The 12,294-nt window shown below is 38.4% G+C and overlaps 1 protein-coding gene across 1 annotated transcript; it reads right to left on the minus strand.

Annotated features, from left to right (window-relative positions):
• Positions 1-1,939: 1,939 nt before the first annotated feature.
• si:dkey-54n8.4 (coiled-coil domain-containing protein 92) lies at positions 1,940-11,364 on the minus strand. Its single transcript, XM_041995817.1, has 4 exons — positions 10,914-11,364; positions 10,517-10,657; positions 6,138-6,185; positions 1,940-3,356 (listed from the first exon to the last, which is right to left on the minus strand). The coding sequence occupies exons 2-4, from the start codon at positions 10,647-10,649 to the stop codon at positions 2,653-2,655; spliced, it is 885 nt and encodes a 294-aa protein (XP_041851751.1). The 5' UTR covers positions 10,650-10,657; positions 10,914-11,364; the 3' UTR covers positions 1,940-2,652.
• Between the last annotated feature and the right edge of the window lie 930 nt (positions 11,365-12,294).

The following is a 12,294-nucleotide window of genomic DNA, read 5'->3' on the forward strand; positions in this document are numbered from 1 at the left end:
CATATGTCATGACTTGTGAGAATGCCATCAGAGCTCAGAAGAGTAAATAATTATGTTCGTGTGATGTGAAATGTGGTGGTATATATTCTGAAGAACACACTCTTTCAATAAGGCGTCACACAGCTAGTCTCCATGTTAATGTCAGTACTAGTCCTCTTTTGCACTTTAGTGTCTTCCCTCAACACAGACTAACAACCGGACAGTATTTTCATCACTTGTCCATGATGATAGGTAATACCAAAGCATGGAGATGAGATCAATGTGAATTTAAGAGTTTAAAATCAACCTGCTGCCTCATTTGGATGGCAGGCTGAGTGATATAGTTATGGAGTCTTAACAGTCTGTAGCTCAGTTTCCCTGTTTCAACATGACAGCTTCATACTTTAATCATCCACTGTCTTGTAAAACTCAAACAAAAATAGTACAACCAGTCATACTAATGGGTCACCAATGTAGAGGTGACTGAAAACCCTTTATGTTTTTGAATTTCTGCCCCAAAAAAAGGGAAACCTGTTTAGCTCTTCTTAATCCAGACAGTTTCATGTGGTATAATAATATCCCTGCTTTAAATGAGGCATACTGTTGCAACCAATGAAACTGTAGCATAACAATTAGTCACATTAAGATTTAGTGACATAAGCTCAAAATCAAACAATAACTCAGACAGTTCAGAAAAAGAGAAAGCAAAACCCACTGAGTTCAAATATGATAAATTACAAAGTTAATCGGTTATGAAATTTATTTTAACATCTGGAGTGTTTATAGACCAACTGATGACCTGTTACTCATAATCTATAGATATTGCTGTATTAATGACACACTTGTAAAACATAATGCAAACCTTCTAGTAGCTTAGAGGGCAAGAAAAACTTCACATCAACTAATCACAGTTGAAGTCAGTCTTGTCATAGTTACTGTCACTAAAGTTAAATCACTGAAGTTACCTTCCATAAACCTTAAAATCCCAAACAATAACAATCCTGCTTCTTTCTGTGTATACCCACAGGTCTTCTGTTATAAGGCAGTAATTATGATGGGATATCAGCTCTGTCTTTTACTCTCTTGTATTAACACTAGGGGCCACCACCTGCATGTGTTCAGTAAGAACACACACATACTCCCTCCCTGCTGTCTTTCCGTGCATTAAGACACAGCAATTATCTGTTGAGAGTTCGTATCACGGTGAAGAAACGTTAGCAAACAGACTATTCCTTTAATTCTTCAGACCTCGACAAAAACCTACAGTTGCTTTTTGTTTTCCTGAGGTGAAAAGAAACCTCATCACATTATCAAATGTAAAATTTATCATCTGCACGTGTTCACCTGAGTAAAACATCATCTAATGAGTCAAAACTGATTATCACCTTAATGTGACCCAACTTTATAAACGAAGAGCCTCAGCGTGTCATTTAAAAAGGATACAAGTAAATTTTGGGTTTTTATTTGCATGCGAGCAACACCACTGCTTTCCAACCGATGCTCTAACACAGGCACTGTGGTGCATATTCAGTTTTTCCTATAAAGAAACAATTAAATCACATCATAATTCTAAACATAAAGAATTGGGGTGCTGCTTCTTAATAAGGAAAGTGATATCTGTATGTATTTTGTGTCCTATGTATGAAAAAATGAAATTAAAGACCTTAAAGAATATTACATTATCAGTATATTGCAAGTAGACCGATGCAATTTGAGAGTGTCTGCTAAAGCCACAAGGTAATAAATATTTTCCACAATTATTTGATTCTTTTTTTTTTAGCATGAAAATAATTTCTGTACATTTTTCCCTATTTATCACACAGAATGAACTGTATTTATTGTTTTCAGCTCCATTTACAAATGTTTAAAAAGGGGCAGGGAAGCCTTTATCAAGCCAAAGAAATGAGAAAACTGGAAATCAAATAAAAGTGATTATTATTGTGTCTTTATTTACCCCTTACATAGCAATCACGTCTTTTGAAAATTTAGTTCTATTTTGTTGACTAGTGTGTAAATAGTGACTTTAAAAGTTATTAAATTATTAAAAAAATGTCCATAGTATGCTTGTTGCTTTTTGCTATAATGCAACAGAGGAGATGCATCACAACAACTTCTGTTGGAAAGTGTCTTGAACATTTTATTGTTGTGCTTTATGGCTCACTGAGATACCTAAATGGATCTAAACCAAAGTTCATGTATGAGATCGACTGTTAAGGAAAAGAAACAAAGAATTCCAAGCTACTGTTTCTATTCTATTCATAGTGAGGTAAACATGGCTTCTTCTAATCAATATGATGGTGGCCCCCACCTCAGTTATTTTCAGCTGTGACAAAGTCAGAGGTGATTCATGGTCAACATTGAGAGGTCACAGTTGGTTTGGTTGCCCATCTGGGCTGCAGTCCACTTTCTGCTACCACGGCCAAACTCACAGTCATCTTAAATCAAAAAGGGGCTACTATAAATTAAGGCTCCACAGTTTTGTATTTAACAGCAAAGCAATTAATTTCATTCTAAGACTTAAAGTGACACTTACTGACACTTTCAACGTTATTTACGGTTATATCAAAGTACATATTAAAAAAGTATTGACATTAAATGTAACATAATTAAATCTGGTCTCAGTATCAGTTCAATCAAGGTGCAGAACAACAGTTAGAGGTGGTTAAGTCATCACTAATCTGCCTTCGTCTGAGCAGCAGGGGGTGCTGCTCCTGCAGACACCAGCCGGGCTGCCTCATCATGGGGCTCCACCGGCCCCTCACCACCTCCTTCCTCCCCGTCTTCTCTCTCCAGGCCCAGTGGAGGCGGTCTTTGTCCCACTGTGTGCCTGGAGCGGGCTCTGTGCCTGCGAGGGTGGAGGAACAGTGCCGGGTCTGGCATGGCTGTGGGCTCTGCGGGGCCCATCACTTTCTCTATGGGCACACACTCTCGGGCACGCTCCGCTCTTGAAGATGCCCTAACGCTCTTGCGCTTGGGTTTGACCACAGGAGAGGAGGGGGAGGCCCCTGATAGCAGAGACACAGAGTTCTGCTCGGCACTATACTGACTGCTGGCTCTAGTAAGGAGCCCCTGCCTCTGCTGCATCCGCTGGTGGTGCAATTTCTGTTTGGCTGCATGTAGCTGGAAGGAAAGGTACGCTGCAGCCTCTGTTTGCTTCTGCAGCTCTGTGTTAAGGAGAGTTGAGCAGTGGCTGCGGCGTTTAAGCTCTTCAAGAAAATGTCGTTCTTTTTCCTTGAGATTGGCTCGGAGAGCTCCCACCAAAGCCCCTTTGTGACTTAGCTCCTTACGAAGCTCTCCTAAAGTGTACTCCTGCTCCGTCAGACGGTTTTCCAACTCCCAACAGCGGGCTTCCAGGATCTCCTCTTCCTCCTGCAGCTCTAACAGAAACAGACCAACAATCCAAATGTTATTTTAGAAAAAGAGTATTTCAGTTTTTGCTGATTAAATTTCTCACCTGTTAGAACTGTGCATATGAAATTCTGAATCTTCTATCTACATGCACAAGGTTTAACAATTCATGACAATAACCTGAACTATGCATAGCACAAAACATTAGAACATACAAATAAAGTCATCTTCACAGCATCTACACAAAGATGTGCTGTATTTATCTCACCAAAACAAGCAAAGCTAAGCTTTTGTTTGCCTTCACCACCTTTAATCCTCAGTACACATGACTGTTGAAGCAAAACACAGAAACTATATAGATTGCATTTTGGTTGGGATGCTGTGTAAGCAGTTATCAAAACCAACTGTAAGTACTTGGAAAATGATGTCTGATCGTTAAGGTCAAAAACAATATTGCAGCTTTGAAGAAATTTGTTGGAAATAACACAAAGTATAACATTCATCCTACCGACAGGGTGTTCTGCAAGGTGACACATATGTATTTGTATTATTTGATGCATGGACAAGTAAAATTATGCACACTAATGTCTCAGAGGCATAAAAATACATATGCAAAGGAGATTATATTAATTCACAAGCCAAAGTTGGATATTAAATTCTTTTTTTATATTTCTGTCAACTTAATAAATTCAGCTCATTTCATTTCTGCAGGAAATTGTCACATTACCTTTTATACGTGTGCCGTTTTGTCTTGTCATTGTTCTGTCCATATCAGTGTATTCAGGTCACCATGACAACCATATAATTATTATCACCTTGTCTATCCTTTACCTTTGCAGAACATTGCATTCCCTCATTTAAATAGCTCCTACCATGTCATCAACTGCAGAGTGACTGACTGATCTGGGTTTTTCTGCTGGTCCTGTCAATCTTCAGTAATCACACAGCCGACAGCTGATATATGATGCAGATGTTGTTTGGCTATTGCAGTGTCACACGCTATTGGCATGATATGCACAACCCGTAAAAATGTATATATTTTTAATCAAAGAGGTAAATTAAATAGAGAAAATACATGTAGATGCAACAAAGTACAAAATTTAACATGAACAAAGTCTATGAAATGCATGCCTACTCACATTTCAGTAATAAAGTATCTGCTATTCATATCACATATAGGCTAAAGATATGTTTAATGAGTAAAGTTAAATGCAAAAAGCCAAGTGCACCTGGTCATTTAATAAAAGCACACACAACTTCAATTTGCGTGAAGAGCAACCACTAATCTTTCTGGCCAAGGTTGCTCATTAACATTAACACTGATGACTGAAACAGACTTTTAGTACTTAGTACTTTTTCTGTTTCCACAGCAACAACATAGTGCAGTCCAGAAGTTTGTCCACATATTTTGATTACTATGGTCTAGCATCAGTCATGTTTATTAATAAAAATAAAAATAAATTAATTAAAATGTAGGGGGAAAAATCAAACTGATTAATCAGACTTATTAATTTGTCTCCTTGTAATGAAGAGTGACACTAAATCCTAATCGATTAATGCTTGAGGCCTTTTCTTCATGCTAAATCCCTACCAAGGTCAGGTTTGATTACATAAGACAGACTTAATTTTTTTTTTTTTTGGTTGCTTCTTGCCTCTGTTGACAACCTTTGCACTGTTTTACTTACCAGAGAAGGGGGAGGCTTGGATGAAAAGCCCTGAGTCAGTGAAGTAGAGTCCAGGCTGACTGAGCCGGAGTCTTCCAGACAAGAAGATTACATTCACACAGGCCAACACTGACCCTTCTGCTTATAGAAAATCAGTCTTTGAGGAAATAAATACTAACAAATGATTGTTTTTTAACTCCTGGAATTCACAAAGAGTTTGGAGAATTCTCTTTCACCTTTAAATTCTCTTCTTTTCTCTCTCCGTTTTCAAGGATGGATCATCTGAGGTCTGATAAGTATCTGGTTTTCTGTTGCCTATCACCACACCCAAGTTGACATCATATGCTAACTATAGACTTCATATTTTTCCCAAACACTTCACCACATCTGCAGCTGACCATTATCTAACCCCCCTTCTTTTTTCTTTCTCTTAAACGCTTTCCTGTCAAACTCGCGTTACCTCTCTCCCTCTTTTATCCAGGCGCTACATCTCAGCAAAGTCTGTAAACAGACACTTCCGCTGGGACCTCAAAGAGAAATGAAAGCAGGAGAAGAAAATGAGCATGGATCAATTTGTGAGGGTGGAGTGGAGGAACAGAGGGCCGTGCTGTATTGATTGATCTGGGGATAACCTGACCTGGAAATGGAGATGGAATCTAATGGCTGAGAAATGCAGCCAAGCACAACTCTCTCCCCCCTCTTTCTCTCATCACTGACCCATCTTTTTTACTGCTCTTTCTTCAGTCTGCATCAAAAATGCTGCGACAAAATGGTGCCTATCTCTTCGTCTGTGCAGCCACAACTGGACATTAGCAATGAGCTGGACATGCTGCAGAATGCTTTCTTTCCAGCTGTCTTGACATTTCCACACCGAGACTTTTCTGCCCACATAACGATGCAGCAAATTCTTTCAAACAAGACAAACTACAGGAAGCGGGTACAGAGTAGTAGTCAACTGGGGGATGATGATATACTAGCACAGATTGATGTAAACACAGTTCTGCTCCCTAAGCAAAAGATCTGTAGAAAACCTAAGAGAAATAAATATAACAGAGCAAGGATGGAGAGATTTATAGAGGAGAGTAAAGAAGGGAAAAATATGCACATAAAAGGAGTGACTATGCATGCTGAGGGTTTTTAACATACCTATTTGGCTCCTGCCTGGAGGCTTTACCTTCAGCTCGCTTGTCAGCTCTAACACACACAAAAGAAAGACAAAAATCAGAGAAAAGAGAAATGAATTATACAGTTAAAGATACCATTTACTGCTAAATGGATATGATGTTACTGAAGATGGAATAAGATTTTCTGTTTGCTCTCGCTGGTTAATATGTCAGATGCTTGATGCAGTCTCCAGCACATTTTCCAGCGGGCTCCTGCATAATTCATAAAACAAAATCTGACTTTACATCAAAGATTGTGTACCAGAGACTTGGCCTGCTGCAGATTACAGAAAAAAACAACTTCCTTTACTGTTCCTTTTATAGACATACAGTATTAACATTTCATCACTGAACTCATTATGTACAGGAATAAAAACTGTGGCTATACAATGTTTAAAAAGAGCTGATGAAACAGCACAATCTTTTGCACTCTTTTTTGTGCACTATTTCGAGCATTTAAAAAGCTGCAGCTTCAAACTGAATCCTATATGGGTGATGTGCAAATTAGATTTGAAGTCAACTTGGAGTCAATATAGATTTTTTTCCTTTTAAGAAAGTGATTATATGCAGGTTTCTCTACAAAGATCTAAAGACACCTACTGTTACATAAGACAGTGTCTCTTAAGATGATTTGCATTTCCCATGCTGGTATAGTTAAAATCAGTGCAAATGTACATTTCAGTAATACGTTGATTATAAAACCATCCCTTTATTCTTATGTAGATATGACAACCTGAGTCAAAACAAATGTTGGACTGGAAGTGGACAAAGGGTAAATGATAATGACAATGCATACTTTATTAATCCCAAGTGGGAAATTGCTTCTCTGCATATAACCTGTCATAGTTTCACTATGAAACAATTGTGAAACCAAAAAAAAAAAACATGAATCTAATTTCAAATCCCATTTTTAGTCATGAATGGATGCAAACTCTTCAATAATTGGTCATTTATATATCAAGATATTGTGTGGAACAAAACAAAATGAGCATGAGATTGAAATCAGTGAAGAAGAAGAACAGTTTCTGTTAATATGTATTGTCTATGTAGTGGGTTAGTGGAAGACCCTTTGACTCCATTTCAGTAGATTAAAGCCAGTGGTCACACATAAGCTTATCTCTATGAATTCTGTCTGATAAAACAATTTTTTTAAATCATTGTATTATTTTGTTTTTAGTTCAGTGGGCTATACCAGTGTTAAGATGTTATTTAGCATTGATTATTAGCATTGACATAATAAGGTTTGAGCAAAGGTTTAACTGTAAATGTTTTTTTTTTTTTTTTTTTTTTTAAGTTGGGTTTTATCTGATACGAGGGCAATGCAATAAAGCTTTGGATTTTTGAGTTGATAATGTATTAGACTGGTTTGTGTTGCTCTGTCATTAGTGGCCTATATTGCAGCATGGATTGTCTGATGTGGGTGTGGGGGTAGACAGAGTGGCCTGGCTGCAGCAGGGAAATCTCTACATTCAGCTGATTCGTTGCATACTTCAGCACAACGGTGATTGTGGGTGTTCAGATTGATCTAATTTTCCACAAATGCAATTATTGATCTTAGTGGATGTTTACAAAAACTCTAATACAGTTAAGTTTTGCAAGAAACGTGAAGATTTTTAGCAACAAACTGTGAAAACAGCCTATTATTGCAGATGTGGAACAAATTATGAACAATGAATGTAATATTATGTTTTAATTCAGTATTTGCTAATTATAAAGATCACTTAATATTATTGCATCTGCAAGGTATTTCTAACCTTCCCTCTCCTGTTGCTCTCCCTGTCACACCCTGTGTGTTCGTTCTGCATTCAGCATGAGACGCAAACACATACAATGGACAGAAAAAAGAGGGGTTGGAGAGAGGACAGGGATACAAAAATTTTAATAAATAAATAAAGGAAGAAGGAAAGAAAATTTGAAAGATGGAAGCATAGAGGGACCCTGCTGAAGAATGGCAAACTTAACAGAATAATTTAAAAACCTTGAGTGCAACAGTCATGTGGCTTTGTAAAAAACTACACAAAGCTGATTGTAAGAAACATTTCCTTAACAGACCAACATTGAAAATGAAGCACTCAGCATGTTGCAACATCCAGTGTGTGTAGCACTTTCTAGGTCAGTCTTATCTCCTGCAGCCTTACTCTGCATTCAAGGTTTTCTGTTTCATTGATTCCGCTTTGAACACTGCAAAGATATCATGAAGGGCAAACACACACACACAATAAACACATTATCAGAGGGGAGAAAAAACCCCCAACAATTTCATAAAGTGATTTAGTTGCAGCTCAAATAGACCGCAGCACAAGAGCCTTTATGCTGATGAGCAAGCTCCAGGAGCTCAGAATAAAAGAAGAGGTCAGCAGTAAAAAGTCAGCGGTAATATGCACAGCAACATCATCAGCTCAACCTTGCAGTACCCTTCCAGGGACCAAACTGGTCAGCTGGCAGCAAACACCTATCACACCTGCAAACCAAATCAGTCTATCTGCTTCTTCCTTTTAAGCTTTTATGTTTATAGAGTATCTGCTTCTTCCTTTTAAGCTTTTATGTTTATAGAGAATCCTGGCAATTTAGATAAGTTATATGCTGGTGAAATGTTCATGATGGATATTGAAAAACATCAGGTTAGCTAAGTGGCTACATGCATATGGTTAGAAATAAATAAATAACACTGCAAATTTCTCCTTCTCTTTGTACATGTGCATATAAACCATTTGATCTTACTCTGCATTAAAAAAAGACATGTGCCTTTAAACAGATTTTCCACTCTGGCACAACAGCATAAGCAACTTTAAAGATGCTCAGCAAAAAGAGTAGATTTGTGATTTTAAAGAATGTGGTGTAATTATGTTCCTGCGTATGCAACGCCACAAAAACCTCAGAGGAATGTAGCAATGAAAGCCTGTGTTACAGGTTAAAAACACACTTTTAGGAGCAAACTCATGACACCCAATGCTGCAGGAAGTTGATTTATTTGTGTACACAAGTTCTGAAGAAGTATATTTGCTACAACTAATAAAATGCATCACAGTTCTCTGCAAACTTCTCTACTGATGAGCTTATTTTCAAAAAGCAAATACTTGAATGTTTGAAGTTTTGGCCACATAGGTCCTTGTTTCCCCAGCAGCAGACAGAAAACTGTAGCTCAACATGCAAGGAAACTTTAAAAAAAACTCTAACCAGCACAAACAGCTGCACTGACCAGATGTGATGTGCAGCAGGACTACAGAACGATGAAGGGGTGAGGGGTTTGTTTTTTACCACAACTGGTCACACTGGCTCTGAGCCATGTATCTCCTTCCCACACATAAACACACAAAACCCTTCCCCCATGCCACAATCCTTTTTACCTTGGATTGCTAAAGATGGGATTTATTGGCAAACTATTAAGCATATGCTTGCATATATCTTTTGTGTCTGACAATAAACTATGTGCAATTTTCTTATTCTCACAAGAACATCTTAAAACACCCACATCAAGTCAAACAATCGGTGCACTTTTTCTTTCAAGGTTAAAACTTTAATTATGGATCCATGTACTAACGAGTTAATGTTACAGTCATCATTATGGCTTGGCAATAGAGAGTAAAGCCTTCAAAGGATCAGTGAAATAAAATAAAACATCCTCACAAGAGTGCTAAATGTGTGGAATCATAAAGACATGCATTCTTGATTAAATGGAAGGCATATTCATTAGGTCCCAAACAGGAAATGATGTAATCTACAGGAAATGGAGCATGACTTCACCATGTAGCCATTGTCTGGCTTTAACTGATGGATGTGTGTGTGCACACAAAATGAACAATGAGGACTGCGCACACATGGGGTCTGAGGGGATTTTGTGTTATTTAAGTGAAAGTTACAATTACTCTTCATACTGTCATTTAACAGAGTGAAATTATTTAACCTTTCAGGTTACTTATAGCTGGCATTGGATAGAAGCAGAACAATATCCTGTTGGAAGCAGATGGAAAAGAAATCCAGAGACCGCCTTGTTTCATGTTTTCCACAGCACTGCTTATTCAAAGTCTTAGTAAATCCTCTCTTTGAGGGTAAAAGGTCAATAAGAGGGATTCTTGCTGATTAACAAAAAGCGGCATCAGCGAAAAAGACAACCAAGGCAATACTAAAAGAGGATTATTAGCCCAGGGGATCCTTCACTTAAATATAACAGCATCAGTGCTAAATCAAAATCATTATCAAAAGTCATTATATCACCAAATATTTTTATTTGATTAACTGTTAAAAATTTACTGTGCAGAAGAATAAATATTAAACTGTTGTAATTTTTTTTCTTTGTTTCTCTAAGGTATTGTCTTTCTTTTTCTTGCATAGTATAGCATCCAACAGCAGTGCACCCCTCACCTGTGCATCGTTTCTGTAGAGAGAGGATCTCCAGGTGGAGGCCATGGAGTAAAGTGAGATGCTCCTGTCTGAGAAACAAGACACTCCTCTCCACACTTTGAACCTGCTGAGAGAGGCGGTTCTCATCCCCCATGGTCGAGTCTGCAGACACAGCAGCAGGGAATCAGAAACAGGGGGGGCTTTTATAAGTTCCAGTTAGACTGTGAAGCTTTAACTCCAGCTGGTAAAGCTAACTTTTTTTTTAACAGTCAGTGCATAAGTCAGCAGCAAAAAGAATCGTGTTTTAAACTCATATTCAAGATAAAGCAGGTAAAGATGACTAGAAAAACTCAAAGGAAGATTATAGTATTTGTAGTTAATGATAGGATACCAATTCAAGTAGGCTACCTCTGCTTACCTTAAATCTAAAGTTAACCAGAATTTAGGAAATATGATTTGAAAGCGTTATAAAAACGTTCTCCCATCCGTGCATGCTGGCCTCCAGTGTTGGTCCGGATCCCGTATGCTGCGGCATATATCGAAGGACATATGTGATGCGTTAAAGTGCTTCTCGGTAGCATGTGACGCCGTTTAATTAGAGGAAGAAGAGGCAGGATGGCTGGGTGGAAATGTTAAAATCCGCCGGGCGGCGCGGCACCGCGATCCTCCGACAGATCCGCTGCGAGCTGCAACATCTGCGTCGAGCATCAGCAGAGAGATGATGTCTTCAAACGGGTCGATCCGCAAGCCCGCGAGGAAAGTCCGCAGACCGTTTTTTAACATGCGCCACCTTGCTTCATTATCACCGACTGAAACGTCTAGTCACTGGATGGAAAATGATGAAAACAAGGCATCGTGATCAGAACACGCGAGATTATCGTAAGAGGGCGTCCAGTGACAGCTGATTGGAGGGGCCAGCCCATCCACGCCGTCGTCAAGGCTGAGCTGGATCTCCTGGAAGTAAAATATGCTTTTTAAAAGTCTTAGTGGGTTAAATAAATAAATAAATCGAATGAAAATCATAAACTACGTGAACAGATTCCTGTTTTCTTTTTTTCTTCCACTTGCTAACCAGGTAACTTGTTTATCAAACTTGTGTAAACTGGTTAAATTAGGATTTGTGGATCAGTTTCAGGCAAGTAACGTAGCCCTATATGACACTTAAATTTAAAGCTAATAAAATCTGACTGGCATCACCTAACAAATTGTAATGTTATGTTTAAGCAATGCTGGGAAATTTCAGCGTACTACAGTTTATTATGACTCTGAGTTTGGCCGTTATAGCTTCATTTAACAGATCATCCTAAAAACTGCATTTATGTTACGTTAAAATAAATTTTGAATATAGTTTGAGACACACATATCAGCAGTTTGCATGCTGTTATAATGGTATTTTCCCAATTTCTCCGTCAATCTGCAGAGTTAGGGTGACTCGTGTTTGATTGACAAGTGTGAAGTGACCCATCTCCTACAGAGAAAATGTATGTAGTATGTCCTTATAAACTTTAAAACGTAAACACTAAATCAGTTTTCCGATTTAGGTGACTTGAGTCTTTCATTTCACATCTGAGTTTGTGTGTTGCATTTAAAAGCAGTCATGGAAAATTGTGGCTTTGCATGCTTGTAAGCCTGGTGAACGGAGATCTTTGGTCCAGTGTAAACCCCGCTCGTGCACCGATAATCGGGTGACAAAATAATGTGTGTGAATCTAGCACCACGGACAGAGACACATGAGCTCCTGGCCGAAGGCATGTGGAGGCTAGGAGCTCTGCTGGTACTTAACTCAATAGAGAAGATAG

The sequence above is a fragment of the Melanotaenia boesemani genome, chromosome 9 (assembly GCF_017639745.1).
Source record: "Melanotaenia boesemani isolate fMelBoe1 chromosome 9, fMelBoe1.pri, whole genome shotgun sequence".
Lineage (NCBI taxonomy): Eukaryota > Metazoa > Chordata > Actinopteri > Atheriniformes > Melanotaeniidae > Melanotaenia > Melanotaenia boesemani.

Excerpts from the sequence above, each read along its gene's own strand:
- si:dkey-54n8.4 (XM_041995817.1), bottom strand. The coding sequence starts at position 10,649 with ATGGGGGATGAGAACCGCCTCTCTCAGCAGGTTCAAAGTGTGGAGAGG. Across the intron at positions 6,186-10,516 it reads TCTACAGAAACGATGCACAG|AGCTGACAAGCGAGCTGAAG; the intron begins GTGAGGGGTGCA and ends TGTGTGTGTTAG. Across the intron at positions 3,357-6,137 it reads TCCAGGCAGGAGCCAAATAG|AGCTGCAGGAGGAAGAGGAG; the intron begins GTATGTTAAAAA and ends TGTTTCTGTTAG.